At 42.4% G+C, this 18,251-nt stretch overlaps 1 protein-coding gene across 1 annotated transcript; it reads right to left on the minus strand.

Moving 5' to 3' along the window:
• Positions 1-3,210: 3,210 nt before the first annotated feature.
• Positions 3,211-16,554, minus strand: wsb1 (WD repeat and SOCS box containing 1). The gene is made up of 9 exons (XM_074679417.1): positions 16,168-16,554; positions 13,090-13,258; positions 10,291-10,571; positions 10,078-10,209; positions 8,971-9,071; positions 6,338-6,510; positions 5,188-5,301; positions 4,181-4,288; positions 3,211-4,081 (listed from the first exon to the last, which is right to left on the minus strand). The coding sequence occupies exons 1-9, from the start codon at positions 16,205-16,207 to the stop codon at positions 3,919-3,921; spliced, it is 1,281 nt and encodes a 426-aa protein (XP_074535518.1). The 5' UTR covers positions 16,208-16,554; the 3' UTR covers positions 3,211-3,918.
• Positions 16,555-18,251: the final 1,697 nt, after the last annotated feature.

Genomic DNA, 18,251 nt, shown 5'->3' on the forward strand with positions numbered 1-18,251 from the left:
GGGTCAAGTTTTGCTGTGTGTCTATTTGTGGTTAGCATTTGTCTTTTGTCTGTTGGGGTCAGCGTTTAAAGTTTGTCTGTTGGGGGTCAGTTCTTTTTCTTGCGTGTCTGTTGGGGGTCAGTATTTGTTGTGTGTGTCTGCTGGGGGTTAGTGTTTGCCCGGTGTCTGTTGGGGGTAAGTGTTTGTTATATGTCTCTTTGGGGTAAGTTTTTGTTGCGTGTGTCTGTTAGGGTCAGTGTTTGTCGTGTGTCTTTTGGGAGGTCAGCATTTGTCGCGTGTCTTTTGGGGGTCAGTGTTTGTTGTGTTTCCGTTGGGGGTCAGTGTTTGTTGTGTTTCTGTTGGGGGTCAGTGTTTGTCATGTGTCTGTTGGGGGGTCAGTGTTTGTTGTGTGTCTGATGGGGGTCAGTGCTTGTTGCGTGTGTCTGTTGGGGGTCAAGTTTTGCTATGTGTCTTTTTGTGGTCAGCGTTTGTCGTGTGTCTGTTGGGGATCAGCATTTATCGTATGTCTGTTGGGGGTCAGCGTTTGTATTTTGTCTGTTGGAGGTCAGAGTTTGTTGTGTGTCTGTTGGAGGTCAGACATTGTTGTGTGTCTGTTGGGGGTCAGCGTTTGTCGTGTGTCTGTTGGGGGTCAGTGTTTGTGGTGTGTCTGTTGGGGGTTAGTGTTTGTCGTGTGTCTGTTGGGGGTCAGTGTTTGTGGTGTGTCTGTTGGGAGTCAGAGTTTATCGTATGTTTGTTGGGGGTCAGTGTTTGTTGTGTGTATGTTGGGGGTCAGCGTTTGTCGTGTGTCTGTTGGGGTCAGTGTTTGTCGTGTGTTTGTTGGGGGTCAGTGTTTGTCGTGTGTCTGTTGGGTGTCAGCATATGTCGTATGTCTGTTGGGGGTCAGTGTTTGTAATTTGTCTGTTGGGTGTCAGTGTTTGTCGTATGTCCGTTGGGGGTCAGTGTTTGTATGTTGTCTGTTGGGGGTCAGTGTTTGTTGTGTGTCTGTTGGGTGTCAGCATTTATCGTATGTCTGTTGGGGGTCAGTGTTTGTATTTTGTCTGTTGGGTGTCAGTGTTTGTTGTGTGTCTATTGGGGGTCAGCGTTTGTCGTGTGTCTGTTGGGGGTCAGTTTTCATCCTGTGTCAGTGTGAGAGAATCTTTATTTGGAGAGTTGTCTTACAATCTGAGCTGCTGCCAACAGTTTCCTCCTTCATGTGTGTGTTGGTACTGAGCTGCAGGGGGTGTGTCTCACACACAGCTCCTGTTTCAGGGTCAGAGAGGAGGCAAAGAGGAACGTGTTCAGTCACGTTTTCTTCAGAGCTGCCAGTTTGGCTACAGCCATGGTTGATTCTCTGAGCCAGGAGGGACCATAGATAAACCAGATGGTGACGCTGATGGTCAGCAAATACTGAAGATGGTCAACAGCTGTGACATAATTTATTACTGGCTATGATTTAGGTAACTTTTATTTATCCCACAGAGACAGACTCTATTAGAGGCTGAACACGAGAAGTTCACCACCTGCTTACATTGGTCTGCTGACACCGTTTAAAATAAATGTGTCATATTCAGACTTTTATTGCTGAGTTTGTTGGCTTAGTTAGGATTTTTGCTAATTTTCATGTTTTTCAGACTCATCCGTGGGCTGATGACTTTCCAAACAAAATGTGAACAAGAGGTTGAAGTATTATCGCGTATGGATGGAATGGAGGAACATAAACTCTCAAAGCTCACTGCAGGCACTCAATTAAAGACAGAAAAATCATGTTTCATCAAAAACCTTTATTTAAACTACAAACACACACTCATACAGTTTACAAGAGGACTGCCAGATTAGTTTGTACATTCAGTCATACAGTTTGAGATATTATCTGCTTCTTTCTGTGTCTCACTGGGGAAGGTTTCTGATCACAGCAGCGACTAATGCAGACCTCTGTTAAAGTTCTTCTGCAGAGAAACTCGTCTTTATTAGTCAGCAGGAAAGAATGAAACCCACCGGAGGGAGAGCCAGAGAGTGAATTTAACCTGAAAGAGAAAACTTTGGCTTCAGCAGCGAGCACACAGCTGCTCCAACAACAAAATGCTGACTGAACGCTCACTGTCCCTTCTTCACATCTCCTCTCTGCCATGACAAACTATCAGAAACAGAGGAAAGAGACTGATGGGGTTTTCTGGTTTTTGGGATTTTCAAGCATTTCTCACTCCTCACTCTGGGTTTAAGCAGTAAGACATGATGACGCTTCACATTTAAAGGACAAATATACATTAAACTGAATATAAATGACAAAATAAAGTGAAAAAAGCTCTTTACGTTATAAACATGATACATTTTTATGTACACATCAAACTGTTTACAGGTTTCTGTACACGCTCGGATAGATATAGCAGTTCAGCAACAGAAGAGATTTAATGTGACATCGTAGACAACACTTAGGTCTCAAGGCTTTAACTGTCCCACAGGGCCTGCACACAAACAGGCACGCACACACACACACACACACACTCAGTCAAGCACTCTCACTCTGAGACAGTTTTAAGGTGGACTGTGGTTGAAGCAGATCTCCAGGGTCGCTCTGATTGTTGTGAACGTGTGAATAACCTTTAGTTCACCCTGAGGTTGGCTGGTTCACAGAGTCTGAGGGCAAATATCAGGAATCCTGTCAGCACTGATGCAGTTTACATTTCTTAGGATGAACTTTTTAAACTCCACCCTTCAAACGGGATGTTTTTGTTTCTATCATTCTTCTCCTCCATCTCTGTTTGGTATTTCTCTGGATCATAAGTAGAATCTCAGCATGAAAGGATCTGTGGACTCTTATCGCTTTCACCCAAGAATGAAATTTGGTCACACCAGCGTTTAATATCACATTAAATGGATTTTATCTGCAAATGTTAAACCCTGACTGTATATATGATACAGGGAAGAGAATGTTTCTTGGATGGATCTCTGGTAAACTTTTGAAATAGATATTGGAACGTTTGGAAAAACTGGATTTTTGAGGATCTGAAAATGTGAAAATTATGAGCTGAATTTCTTCAAACAACCCATAAGTGACTGAATTATCCTTCTTCTGTGTTTTATAGAGCTGTGACACACTCAGCGCGTGAATCTAAACACATCAGAGCCTGGTGTGAAGATGAAATTGGTTTCCTGATGCAGTGGCTTTAAGCTGAAAGAAAACATAAGTTTCATCTTCCCTAAAAAAATAACATTATGATCTTTGAGGTCCCCTTTCATTTGCTGTTTTTTTTAACAAACATACCTCAGGACTTTGAATAAATTGTATTCTTAGAGGTTTTATAATTGAAAACAAACTACAGATGATTCAGTTTCAGAACAAATCTTTGGCATGGCATCCTTCAGTTTCTTGTCAATGAGCAGTCTGAGTTTAGAGTGTTTCACGGTGCTACAGATACTGTGTGATCATGACTCAGGATGTTTCCTGTTGAAGTGTTTGAGAATTCAGTTTTGGATCCACAGCTTCAGTAGTCGACAGAATCTTTCCCTTTAGCTTGCCGAGCTGCAGACACCTCACGGTCAGGGAGAAAGAAAGGAAGAAAGAGAAAGAGAGAGCACCGTTGCACAGTTGCTCATGCGAGTGCCATTTCAAGTCAGAAGAGATGAAGATGATAGCGATGAAAGGCGAGGCGGCTGAACACTGATATGAGGCGGGGCAGGAGGCCCCAGCAATAGGTTGACCTTACAGGTGTGATGGTGCTGCTGTCAGCACAGTTTAACTGAAGCACTTATAAAAATAAATATGTACAAAAAGAAACACATCCAGCTGAGAGAGGAGGTGAGTTGTGGCGTAACTCTGCTCCTGTCCTCATCGTCTGTCCAACAAAGTCTCATGAAAAACTGTTTTTAAGGGATTTATTGGTGTTCCAGTTTCCTGCAGCTGCAGCAAGTTCAGGTTCTGGGTCTGGGTCTGAGCTGGGCTTAGATAACTTTGTAGGTCAGGTAGTCTCGGAGCGGCGTGGGGATGGCGAGGGCCTCCACCTGCTGCGTGGTCATCACCCGACGCAGAGCCATTCGGCACATGTGCTGCAGGCTGGAGACGCTGAGAGGACTCTCCCAGAAGTGCACGCTGCCTTCGCGAGTTCTGGACAGAGATAGAGAGGATAAACCAGGACTCCTCAGCAGCTCAGTGATAAGATGTGACAAGAGATGGAGGGTGAGTGTGTGTGTGCGTCTGTCTTACCCAGCAGCGAGGACATTTCCTTCAGCAGAGAAGGCACAGCAGAGGCCGTTGGACAGCGAGGCGATGGCCTGAGGAGCTCTCTCCTCGATGCTCCAGAAACGAACCAACCTGAGAGGAGACAACAAGCTGCTGTCAGAGAGGACAAGGCTCTGCTTTTCTTCCTGCTCAAGCAAACTGAGCTGACTGAGAAATGTCTGACTGAGGATCAGCGAGCTGACTGCACTCCCACACACATGGTGGGTGTGCATGTTGCTCTAAAAGGCTCAGAGCAGAGAGATGCAGAGTAAATGTTCATGACTTCTATTCAGTTATTCTTTGATTAAAAGTAGACTGACTTAATCATCTCAAAACATGAGCAGATCTTTCCTGTGAAGCTGTTCCTGAATTCTGCACTGGACATGGTTTAGATAGAGATTGTGTGTGTGTGTCCTGCACTGTTTCCTGATATCTTTCAGTAGGAGGTCTGCTCTGATTTGTTTTTCCTCCACAGCTTCCTCCTGCACATTTTTCCACCAACAATTCAACGCATGGTCAGCCAGAGGTCAGGGTGATTAATGGCTACCCTGTGACGGTCATGTGATCCATCCAAACACACTAACACACAGTCAGTCCATTAAGACTCCTGTCTCTCTGTGAGATCTGAAAAACAAGCTGCAGTGAACAGAGGAGCTTTTCTAAGCGCAGGAACAGGCGTCAGCACAGGGGGAAGTGAACCAGCATGAAATTAGGAGGCACACAGCTCCACACACGTGGCTTTGTGAAGACTGATGCTGCTCATTTAGGGTAAGTGTTTCAGACAGTGAGGCTGTTTATCTGCTGCTGAAACATGCTCACGCTGATCTGACCTGCTGTGACCACTAGATACACAAGACTCTGACCTGAAAAAACACCATCTGAGCTCAGCCTGATGATCCGAGCCTTTACGAGGTTGCACCCAGGGTCGGCTGAAAGGTTGTTTCTCTCAGAAGGTCAAAAAAATGACTTTCCCTGTAGCCTTCGTGTCTCACCTGTCATCAGTGATGCTTGCGATGTGGCGGCCGTCGGGACAGAAGCTCACAGAGCGAACCCAGCGGTCATTAGCTCCTCCAGCGAAAATTGGTGAAGGAGGAGGGAAGAGATGTCTGCAGAGAGAAGAGTGAGAGTTAAAAAACTGCAAACAATGAGAGGTTCAACTCAAACACTGACTGTTTAAAGACAACAGAGCACTTCAGTTCATATTTGTTCAACTTTTAACACAATTGTTATCTTTGAGAATTAAAAAAGCTCTTATATAACTGAGCAAACGCTGGTTATGTAAGGACGCTATATAAGATCTGCCAATTCTAGCAGAGACGTTGATAAAAATGATTGTGCAATCAACATTTCTGTGGTGATCCGATGACTTCATGACTCTTCTCCCTCTGCGCTCGTTTTTATGCTGTTTCAGCGTCAAACATTTCCTGTGACTAACCCTCTCTGACCACCCCTCAGACAAAGTTAACTCAGGAGAGCAGGGGATGTGTGAAAACGACAAAACAGAGAAAGAAACTAACAGAAATTAGAGAAGGAGCAGTTTGTGGGTTCTTTTTAGTGCTTTACTTTGGCAGTAGAAAGAAACATTACAAAACACACCCAGTCAGGGAGGAAACTTTGGAAATTCTGCGCAAAACTAGCTGTAACTAGTTACCGGAGCAAAGTGAAGCTGGTCATATGTGAAAGAAAGCTCTGTTAAAGACCCTGGGAGGTCTTCTGGGAGCCTCGCTCAATATTAGGGATGGGTACCTTTTACATTAGAAACGATACGGTACCAATGCCCGGTACCTAGCAATCGGTACCAATTTTGGGTACTCTTTTGTGTTTATGTGGTTAACAAATATCAATCTATTAAATGTTTTCAGTTTAACATATTTATTCTTCACTTTTTAACCTTGCAATGCCGTGTTCATGTCACAGTCTCAAGCATGTGTTTAGGTACCTAAAAATGGTACTTTACGATTTTACGAAAATTGGTACCGGATAGTTTTGACAGAGTTCAGTTGGTACCTATGAATGTAACTCTTTCGGTACCCATCCCTACTCGATATAATCCCCAGCACCAAATTTCTTTCTAACTTATATCTAAGTATCCATGGTCTGGTTGGACTTGTGCTCAGGAGAACATGAATCCACGTGTCTTACCCCAGTTCCAGCAGGATGGAGCCTTTGTGGTGGTCCCACACGATGACGCGGGTGTCGTAAGAGGCGGTGGCCAACAGCGCCCCGTCTGGTGAGAACTCACATGACACCACATCGTTGTGGTGACCCTCCAGCTTCCTGATCAACGTGAACTTATCCATGTTCCATAGGAACACCTGCAACGGTAAGAAGGGGACTGTTATAGCCCAAGCATTGATTCCTCACAGAGCAGATGACTTATTACTGAATGCACTGTTTAAATTAACATGAATTAAAGGTGAATTACACAGAGTTATGTAAAGCTTTGTAACCTTTAACAGGGCCAAACAAAGAAAAGAGCTCATGCCACACAAGCAGCAAGGCTACAACAAGATGCATCAGTTGGCCTACAGGCACATTTAGATTTAACTTCAACATCTTATTATCAGAATTATAATCAGGACAGTTTAAATATAAAAAATAAACTGATATATCATTAAAATCAAAGTAAATACTATTTAACATAAAAAAGGAGAAAATAAAACAAGTAGTAACTTAAGGTAACATAATGTTACTCCACTGGTTTCCTCTTTAGGAGTTTTAGTTCAGTGTTTACAATAGGCTCGCCCCCCCGGCAGAAGCCTACGAAGAGAGACAGATACTGCAAGAGAGAAGAATATTTTATGGCCAAAGGACTGACACCTCTGGCAAAATACACATCATAATATACACACACGTACACACTGTACACACACAATCATCTGTGGCATCTCTAACAGTCACACATAGTTCGGTCTATTTTCCCTCAGGCTGAATTTACCTTCTCACAGCTAAGCTCTTATATAAGCTCTGAATCATGACACTGGTTAACACTTCACATGCTGAAACTTTAACTTTCTGCTGACTCTATTTGTGGACAAATGTAGTCAATGATTTCATAAATTCATAAGAGTCACATGCTGCCTGGTGGCTCTGTTTCTTCCTCTCTGCTCTCTTTATTTCCTCTTTTCAGGGTTTCACAAGTTAAAAAACAGAAACAGCTTTCTCTGATGGATTGCTAAACTCTGATTTCACGCCAGTAGGGTGATGTGGGAGAGATTAAGGGGCTGTGAGTACTCTACAGAGAAACTAGCATTTTCTGGAATAAAAACTCTGTTTCCCATGAGCACTTGCACCCACTGTTATGAAGATGAGACTCTTACTAAGGCTTGCATTTTTTTAAGCAAATGAATTACGATCAAATCTTCTTTTACATACTATTTACTGTCTGCTGTGACAACAAGCAATCGTAAACTAGTAACTAGTGTTGCTCACAGTCCTTTCTTTCTTGGTCATAAATAGCATTTAGAAATAACCTACTTTGGCACTGACTATCTCATTTTAATGTGTGGCTCACATATATATGAAGAAGGGAGAATTTTTCCAGATCACTTACTAAGTCCTCACAGCCTCTGTAAAAAATAATTTATTGTTGTTCCACTGGTGCTGCCAACAGCATGAACTTTCTAAAAGCTCTTTCTAAAGGGCACGGAGCATTTGGAGGAAAAGTTAACACATGGCCAAATTCATGACTGTGTTTCTCACTAGAGTCAGGGAAACAGCTGTAAAGAGTTTCTCTGTGTGTGAAACCTAACAGTAACTCCATGGCAGAAGTGAGTTAGAGACAGATTGAAGAAGTGGAAGAGCTGTCTAACAGTGAGGGAAGGTTGGTTTGTTAGCTTTAAGTTGTGGCTGAATCAATCAGACTAAATGCTAAAGGGAGGGACAGGTCCTGGTAACAGAGAGAAGCTAGTGTTTGCAGAAAGAGGGCGGAGCTACCAAAGATGGGAGTAGAGATGGGTTCAGGAGAGAGGTGAGGGGGTGAAGGGGAGAAAGAGGGAGTTTTTAACAACCAGTTTTTAACTGAAATTAAATAAATAGAGGAACTGCAACAGCAGAGGTAGACAGACACGAGCAGCACCTACGTACAGATTGACCTGGAGGGTCAGGTGCCAGGCGGCCCCTGGCCAGGCCTTTGGGCATTGCGCACTGTGCGTCCCCGGTTTACACCGGCTGCTCAAAATGTCAGCGCGGCGCTCCGTTCAAAACCAATCACACACTGAGCTCTGCCACCACCTGTGACAGGGAGAGCAAGACACACTTTGTAGGGACACACACAGCCTAACAGTCTACCACCATGTCTACCTGTAGCACCATGTTCACATTCAGCTACAGCTCACAATGAGGGGGAGTACAGCTGGTCTGCACACATATGACAGCGTCATGTTTCTTTATCTGATCTCAGATTACATCAAAGGTTAACATCACTTTATTTCATCTTAAAGATATCTTAAGAACATGAAGCTTTAGTTTTATCTTCCCCCTTGACATAAATATGATTTCTAAAGGTGTCAGATTCATATCATGACATGAGTTAACAGTTTCTGCTCTGCATGCAAACTTCAGAACACCCAAAGCCTTTCTGTGTGTAGCAAACAAAACAAGAGTCTAAAAGCAGGTAGCTGACTTTATCATAACACCAGGCTCATTAGTCTGATCTAAGGTGCAATGAGGGGCGGGCAGATGAGGAGTGTTTTCATTTGTTGGTTGATTGAGCATAACTTTTCACAACAAGCAGGTACACCCACAAGGAAGTAAACAGGAACTGGTATACGTACAGCTTTGCCGGCACCAACTGAGCAGAGGATGGAGGAGTCGGGGGAGAAGGCGCTGCAGTACACCCAGTTCTGATGCCCCCGCAGGACCTTCACCATGTTTCCTACAAGACATAAAAACACACCAGACAGAAGACTTAACTACAGTCAGAGCAAAACTTCAAAACCACTAATCCATCAGAGTGAGTCATGATATCTGAGAGGAGAGAGGAGAGAGGAGACAGAGGCAGGGCAGAGATCAGGCAGGAATCTGGGTCCCTGAGAGGACGCTGAGCAGTGACTCAGGAATGTGCTTCATTCAGCCTCACACCACGCCTCATCACAGGATGCTTGTTCAGAAATGAGCTCTTCATGCTCTTCTGCTGACTGTCCACTGTTCTTTAACAGCCTCCATAAAGAGAGAAGGGGAACTAAAACATTTTTTTTTAAACTATCTAACTTATAAAAGATAATGAGCAGGAGCAGGTTGACACTCAACAACAAGATAACAGTCTGTCTTATCCTGATCCACAACGAGAACAGCTCTGATAAAGGATCCATGTTTGAGAGAAAGCTTAACATAAAGACACTGTGCTTATTTCAAGGTCTGTTTTCAGCAGAAAGAGAAAAAGGAATAATAAGAGTTTGACCCAACACATTGAGTGGATCAGGAGAGCAGTAGATCATGGCTAATCTGAGCCTTTGTTGAGATTATTCAACAGTAGCAATCCCATAAGGGCACATGCGTTTCTGATTTGAGAAGGCTCATTAGCTATGTGTCAGAAGAATGTAGGTCATTCAGCTAATACCATATGAGGCCTCTTCCTCTTCCTCCTCCTCCTCCTCTCTGTGCAGAGGCCTCTGTGCTCCAGAGAATGTTTGTTTTAAAGACATACTGCAGTCTGAGGTGAACTGATCAGGGACCCTTATAGCATATGTATTTACACCAAATATAAAAACCCTCAGTTTTCTCCTAAACCTTCAAACTGGTCTAACAGTTCCAAGAGCTGGGCTTATGTTTCCTGTCAACAACATCAGACGACAAAACAAAGAGGTCACAAGACTCTGCCCTCACCTCAAAGTGAGCCAGTGAGAGAAAAACAAAGACACAGATAGAGAGTGAGGTCATACCATCGTCTTTGAGGTCCCATACTCTCAGGGTTTTGTCTCTGGATGCAGAGACCAGCATCAGACTGCCGTCAGGGGCAAATGTCAGGTCTCTGACCACGTCAGTGTGGTCCATCAGGTTCAGCAACAGTTTTCCTGCAAAGAGCCGTCAGATTATTAAAAAACAGTCGTCATCAATAAATGAACAGAGCGTCTAAGTAACTCTGTCATCCTTACCAGTGTAGACATCCCAGATCTTGATGCGCCCGTTGTTGAGACCTGTGGCGAGCAGCAGCTGGTCCTGGCCGAACTTGAAGCGGTGCCACTCGATGTTCACGCAGCGACTCTGCTTCTCAGGCACAGAAGAGCCAAACGCCAGCCCCCACACGATGTCACCGCAGTCGATGGTGTGTTCCCGGGGCTCGCCGGCTGGGACAACCTGTCCGCTGTCGCTGTTCCGACGGGATGGATGTCGGGGGCTGGATGCATCGGTGCCCTCCCCAGCATGGCCGAGAGAACTGCATAAAGAGAGGGAGGTCATCAGGTGAGGACTGAGTGTTTTTCTACTGAGAGGTGGGCATGTTTGCATGTTTACTCTGATGACGTGCTGCAGCTGTGTTGGGAGCAGAGAGACGGGCTCTGCTGTTGTTAGACCTCCCTACAGTAATAACTGAATAAAAGCACAGAGTGGGTCTGTATCTGCAGGATTAACACTGGGTTTATCGTTTTATCTTAAGTTAAAGATGTCAGCAACAGTGAAGCAGATCCAGCCATGTTCAGTATAAAGCCTGGCTGTGTTTGCTCAGAGGAATCAGTCAGCTGCAAAATGAGGAGTGAGTCTGTTCTGCTGGAAAACAGCAGTTGAGCAGCCGGCCTGTTGTAGGAAACAAAAAGCTCTTGTTGTTCAGAAAGTTTGGCTCTTAGAGTCACAAGGCCGCCCTGAGAAGGGAAAAAGATCCTGTTGAGCAGAAAGGAGCTGATAATACGGGCCACGTGTCCTGCGCTCTGAGGAGAGCCTCTGTGATCAGTTTACTTTTCCTCAGGTTCCCTCAACACCTGAAGTACAAACACAGTCGCCCCTAATGTCAACACTGCTTATATAAGAACAGACCTATAGGAGCTACATAACTGACTTTTCAAATGTTTCCTCAGTAGATTTCTGCAGAGCAGCGTTAGGTTTGCTCTGCAGCTTCTTTCTTTGACACTGGACAAAAAACAGATGAGTTTCATTTATTTTTAATTCTATGACAAGAACAGGCAATGCTCATTTTCTCCACCAGTGTTTTCTGCCTCTTATAAACTTTTCCACACTCCATGGAGCTCACTAAGCCTGCACATCTTCAGAGGTGTTGGGGTAACTTAAATGAGGGTGTATTTCAGTTCACGTCCCTCCTGAGTAGAAAGCAGGTCAGCCTGTTACGTAAAGACGTTTGAAGTTCAGATTCCTAACTTCAGGGGAAATTCCTGGTTTACATAACTCCAGTCATTTATCACTGAACTCTGAAGGGGCGGTCTTGACTTTGACACTGTGAAGTGCAGTCTATAAAACTGTCAAACAGGATATACCCCCGAGCAATCTGAGCAGGCCTGAGAGCAGAGGAGATTCTGGACCTTTAGGACCATATTAAGCATCCTGCTGGTCATCTCTTATTGCTTAAAAAATGGTCTTCCAATTTTTTTTTATTATTATTAACTTGTTTTTCAAGTCAGCGGGGAGGAACAAAAGGGGAGAAGGGGTCAGGGGAAAGAAACTGGGTCTCTTAAGGCTTTGAGCCATCAGATTAACCTCCACAAAGCTAAAACTCTTAAACTGAGTGTCTTCTAATCAAACTCATGTTCATAAATGGAGCAGAGGTGGATGAGAGTTATTCTAACACAGAGAATAAACTCTGAACAAATAAAATATGTGACCCATCCAGAAATGTTTCTGACGTTAAAGGAAAGTTTGAGGACACGTTTTATGAGTTGGTTGTTGCATAAATGAAGAGATGAACAGCTCTTTGTTGATGTTGGATCAGTCTCCAAACTTTTACTGCTTCAGCTTCAGGATTTAATTAATCCATAAAAACGAGCGTCAGTTTTTTGGACACACCCTTCGAGCTTTATCTGATCAAACAGAGGAGTGGAGTGTTGTTTCTGGAGTTCAGCAGGACTTTATGCTCAGAGAAACTCTCAAACAGGCTGAAGGGCAGGCGGCTAAATGAAACGCACATGATGATTTTTCCCTGCAGTGGTGTCACACTGTGTTTGCCTTGCAGTCAAAAATTGTATTAGATAAATGTGAAAGTTTTATTTTAATTTACTCTTTTATTTTTTGTTGTTACTTCACAGGAGTTTTGAAATGCAGGGTGGTTTCCTAGTCATAAAGGATTGAGTTGGATGTTAAAATCCCCCTAAAACAGGGTTATTCATCATGTGCCTGCATGGATATGGAAGCAGAACAGACTCAGAGCTTCCTTAAAGTTTATGTTTGTCTGAAAAAGAGAAATTCTGAATGTGTGTATGTAAATCACTGTGACTGGCTTGTTTTTTAGCAGTTGGAAGTTGTTTTTTGTTCTTTTGTTGGGAAGGGTGATTTTCTTATCTATCTGACCCTGTGTTGCATGTTACACTTTCTGATAAAAACCAGAAAGTAGAAACAAAGTTTAGCTGCGAACAAGAATAACAAAATAAAGAAAGCTGCAGCTTGCACCTGGTCATAAAAATCAAATTTGGAAAATCTAAATTAGTCCTGATTAACTAAAGTTTATGAAATATGAAAAACCTGTTATCTTTTGGTGCTGCTGGATCCAAAAAATGATGAAGATATGGGAAAAGATTGGAACTGTCTTTTGCTTTCTTGGTTCATGAAACTAGAGATAATAAAATAAAATCACAGCCATGAGGTCTGGGGATCAGATGTTACCAGGGATTTGAAACATGCTGCTGATCACCTCATGGGAAGGTAACCATTTTCAGTGTTGCTGCTGTGTTTCAGAAAATATAACAAGTATTAAATGTTAAGTTGTGATGCATTTATTTTGATTTGACACTTACAAGTTCTTCAGGCATTGTGTCCAAGGAATGAGCCTCACTATGCGATGCCCCTGAGACCAAGCGAAGTAGGAACCATTCGGTGCGAAGGCGACGGTCCAAGCCTCGCGCCCAGACTTCTGGTCAAAGGGAGCAACAGGCACCAGGAGTTCACCGATGAACTTAGCCTTACCTACGAAACACAGAAACACAGTTACATCAGACGCATGGTTCGATAAGATCAATCATTAACACAAAAACACACACGCAGATCCCAATCATTGTAAAGAGGCCTCTACGCTGACGCACTCACACTCAGGAGGAGGCCTGGCACTGACGCAGGCTCCTGATTGGCTGCTCAAACAGTGGGTGTGAAGCTTTAATGAACAACAAGCTAAAAGACCTCCAAAGTATCACAAACAAACTATTACTGATTAAACCAGGGGTAAGCAACCTTTTTCGTGACTCGTGCCGCTTTTATATACACTCATGCCCAAAGTGCCAAGACTTACTTCTTTTATAAAATCATTGACAGTCGGTAAGAAAGTCTCCTTGAATGGTTTTCCATGCTCAGCTACGCAGTGAGAAATGCTGTAATTTTCTCCCGTTGCCTGGTTTTTATGAGTACAGAAAGTTTTAAATGTGTTGCTTTGTTTAGCATACTTTGCTAACACTGTTTTGCCACTAAATAAATGCAATTACGAGCTAGCAGCCTGACCTCTGAAGAGATTTTCGTTGACGCATTTACAAGACACATTTGCACACTTGAAACATCAGTGATTTGATTTAATATTTAAAGTTATTTGTTAATTTTTTGCATCAGAACATCTATAGTGTGCTCAATTTCATGTTAAGTGCTAAATAGAATACAACACAGTAGTTTTATAATGTATTTTATTTTGTCCTCTGTCTCATTGTAATTATTCTCTGCGTGCCACCATTAATAGCCCTGCGTGCCGGCTCTGGCACCCGTGCCCTAGGTTGCCTACCCCTGGATTAAACTGTCTCTGAATTAATGCAAAGAGAAATTCCTTCATTTATTCACTCTCTCTGCTCTAACCCTCTCTCATCCCTGTCTCAAACAATGAGAGGAAAGGTATCTAACCTGGTTTAACATGAATATCTAGATGACTGCAAACAAATCCGTTAGAATAGAATACAGTAAATCATAAAGGTGGCAAACCTAAACTAAGACTTGAACATACAGTATTCATTCAGGAACATCCAGTCTCGTCAGGGTTCACATTTGTCTCTAGGTCAGATATGAATCAGTGGATCAATGCATTTCTCACAGAGGTTGGCTAACACTATCAATGTCAAGATCTTAACTGTACATGCAAGTCAGAACAGAGCTAAGGAACAGCTGTCAAGGAAACAAGGCTGGGCTTATGATAGTTCTCACTCTTTCTATCAATAAAATATTAGAAAATGAGGGAAAATATGGTCAAATGTCTTTGTATTCATACTTCATGAATAATCTGTTTACTCTCACAAAGACAAAAGGCAAAGGGAATACATGCATGCTTCAGGGTGTTCAATTTTCTTTTTAGAAGAACCAAAACCAGTCAGTTACCCATGTGTTAGGGATTCATTAAGAAGCTGAAAATTTTCAAACAGAGGATGCAAATTTCCTCATATCTGTCTCAGGACAAACACCCAACATGCTTTACAACAAGACTTTTCATCTCCATCAACTACAGGACTATTATCCTTTCTTCTGACATGGATTTATGCTCTGTTTTAATGTAAACATGGCTACAGAAGTCCACCTCATGTACATTAAGAACAAGCATTTCAGGAAAAGATATTTGCTTATCCAAATAGTTCCCCGCCGATGCTGGCTCATGGATTCATTTAATGACTTTAACTGCAAGGAATCAGAGGCTAGCTTGTATATATTTTAGCACCGTTTGTTACAAACCAAGTTTTTGTTCATTTATTTATTTATTTCTTTTGCTGAACTTCCTCCCAGAACTCTTCAGGCGCTGCAGACATCTCTGTTTGTCCAAAGTTCTGAATGTCACAGAAGGAAGGGCCACACCTTTATTATTGGCAACCAGCTTGGTCACTTTCTCTTGTTGTTTGGAATGTTTTTATGTTATGAAGTGTTTTGTTAGCCAATAGCAAAAGTAGAACAGCTCTTAAAAGCCACCGCTGGCGTTTACATGACATTACATTCATGGGCTGGAGGAAACAACTGAAAAAAAAAACATTTTTTTAAGATGAGTTCATCGCCACGGGAAGTATTCAGTTTTTCATTTTTACGGGATTATACGACTATTTACCCATCTGCTACATGTTCTCTGGTAATTTCAGCATAATTTGCACTAATCTACACTGTGCTGTTGTCTCATGCAGGCTCCTATATTTTATTTAAACACCATATATGAACTGAGCCTTATTATTTATACGCAGCAGACAGCAGACATCACGTAGTATGACGTTCTGCACGTAACGCACGTATCCTGAATGAAGCAACGACATGAATCACCGTCTGCAGTTGTGGGGGAGGGACGAGTCTGCAGCCCAGCGAGGAGGAAATCAATTTATAACCTCTGGTGTAAAACATTTAGAGTAAAATCACAACAAATAAACTCAGTAACCACGCTGCAAAGAAATACACCAACCGCAGTGAGTTATATTTAACCAGGCCATGTTTAACCCGAGGTTACCTCCCGGAGGCGGACTGTTTCAGACTTGCACATAGCTCAGGCTGTAACGTTAGACCTGAAGGTTTGGGTTATGTTTCGAACAACCTAAGTTAAACACAGTTACATAATGCAAATGACTTAAATAAGACGGATAAAATTATCAATAGAAAGACAGTATTAGCCTCTGTACCGACACTTTAGCTGACATGCTGTTAACTACATAATACCACATTATACTGATTGAAACAAAGAACAGAACCGCTGGTTTCTGTGTTATCTTTTCAGTTGTTCTAAATCAAATATGAGGAAAAAAAAGTATTTAATCATGGGTTAACTTTGACGGCCAACAAACGGTTAAGCTAACATTAGCGTCACACTCGATCGAAATCCTTCCCCCTCCTCACAGATAAATAAAAAATATTTTAAAAAATATATAAATGTGTTCACTCACCTATATCATTTTCGTGTACAGAGTCTGGGAAGCTTGCCATCTAAATAAAGACACTGAGCTGAGAGAAAATAATCCGAGCACTGTCTGTTAATCTACAGTAATAAAATGGAAATAGTGCGGAATGAGACGGCTGTTTCCTCTTCTGATGACTAACTACTTAGGTCGACTGTATCCCTCCGCCGAGCAAACGTTCAGCCTGTAAATGTCTTTGTTTCTCTTCTTCGACAGAAGAATTACTATTTCTACGATATATATAAAATTTCTGCTCTTTACAAACTGACTGACACGACTGTTTCTGTATTTAACCAATAGACTGATCTACGTCGTTCAAGATAATGTCTTCGGACCTGAAGGAGCAGGGATGTTATCTGCGGAGGGAGGGCGGTGTGGGCGGGACCTTACTAAACGTCATTGGGGTTGTCATGGTGATACTATTAACTCCTCCCCTACAGTTCAGCTTCTTCCTACGGAGGACAGGCATCACAACGGCGCTTTATCGCCACCTACCTACCAACGGAGTGTAGCATTCAATTATATTACACATATATTGTTACCTTTCAATATATTATACGGTGTTAAAAAGTTTCAGACACCCTTAAAATTTCCCACAAACTCAAATCCTTTAATGAACCATTTTTGGACAAATCTTTTTTGTGTTTCAAAAGGTGTGGCTGCATTAGACAGAGGTTCACCACCAGCCTCCAACACTGTTTAGGGGTCATCTTGTTCCGTTTCCCTTGATTTACTGCTTTCAGCTCTTGTAAATAGTTAAGTTTATGCTTGGAAATAGACCTTCTGATGAACCACCACAGATTTTCAATGGGGATCGAGCCGGCCTGTGCTCCTGCAGCCAAGTGCTCTTGGCCCTGAATGTGTGGCAAAGGCCGTTACTTTGTTGAAACATCCAGTTTTGACCTGGACAAAACAGAGCATGTGAGTTTGGAGAGTGGCAAAATATTTGCCAGAAATCAATGTGCCACCACAGACAGTGAGATGACCAACAGCACTCATGCACCCCTAAACCATGATACAGCCTCCACCATGCTGACAGTAGGTACTCCACAGGCTGGAGATGAAGCTTGGCCTGGTCTTCTGTGTACCCTCACATTAGCAGGAGGAAGATAAAGCTGGAGACTGGACTAACTTGATCACAAAATCATCTTCCAGTTCCTGGTTGTCCAGTTGTGTGCTTGGGCCCAGTGACCCTGAGCTAACCTCTATCTCTTATCGGTCAGGGATTTCTTGACGGCCTTGTAGGACCTTAAGCTATGATCTAAAATTAGCCAGACCAGTTTGGTTTGACCACTGTTGTTGAAGCTCCTGTGATGTCACTCAGCAGTTTCCCTCAATGTAGATCAGGATGTGGTCATTTCTAGCTGAAGAAATCTTTGGACACAGATCTTGGTTTGTCTTCCGTCTGTATTTCTGCAGAGTGTATCCAACTGCTGAAGGATCGCATCTACACTTGGATCACTGGTACAAAAAATGACTCAATTCTAAAAATGTTTGATGTATGTTATGGACTCAATTTTAATTTTAGTAATGGCTTTTTTTTTTTTTTTTTTTTAGAATTTTTTAAAGTATTTTTGCTGCAACTGGACTCAAAGATAGTGCACTTGAAGACCTAAGAGTGATTCTTAATATAATGTTTCAGAAATATGTGGGGTGTCTGGAAACTTTTGTTTTTCACCACTGTATATTATCATATTGCTTTTATCACTTACATTATAAAAATGTCATTTAACTACACATTTATATTGTATTGTGCTTATAATATAGTCTGTGTAATCAAGCTTTTCAAAGGAGATTGGAAAGACTAGATTGAAGACAAATGTCTTTTTAGTGGAGGTCAACCTTCAGAATTTTCTTTGGTTTGATCTTGTTGGAAGTTTGTGCGAGCTAGCCATAACCCGACTGTTTCATAAAAAGAACACTCTTCCTTACTTTAGTGGCTGCATCCAGTGACCTTTAATCATTTTTATCTGTGTGACAGAACCAGGTGTGTGCTACTAGATGAAGAAGTTGGCCGGTTATTATGGAAACTAAACCATTGACCATCCACGTCCCTGAGTTTTAAGTCATAA

This window comes from Halichoeres trimaculatus, unplaced genomic scaffold (assembly GCF_033239565.1).
Source record: "Halichoeres trimaculatus isolate MK-OKI-2021-1 unplaced genomic scaffold, fHalTri1.1 fHalTri1_scaffold_9, whole genome shotgun sequence".
NCBI classification, from domain to species: domain Eukaryota; kingdom Metazoa; phylum Chordata; class Actinopteri; order Labriformes; family Labridae; genus Halichoeres; species Halichoeres trimaculatus.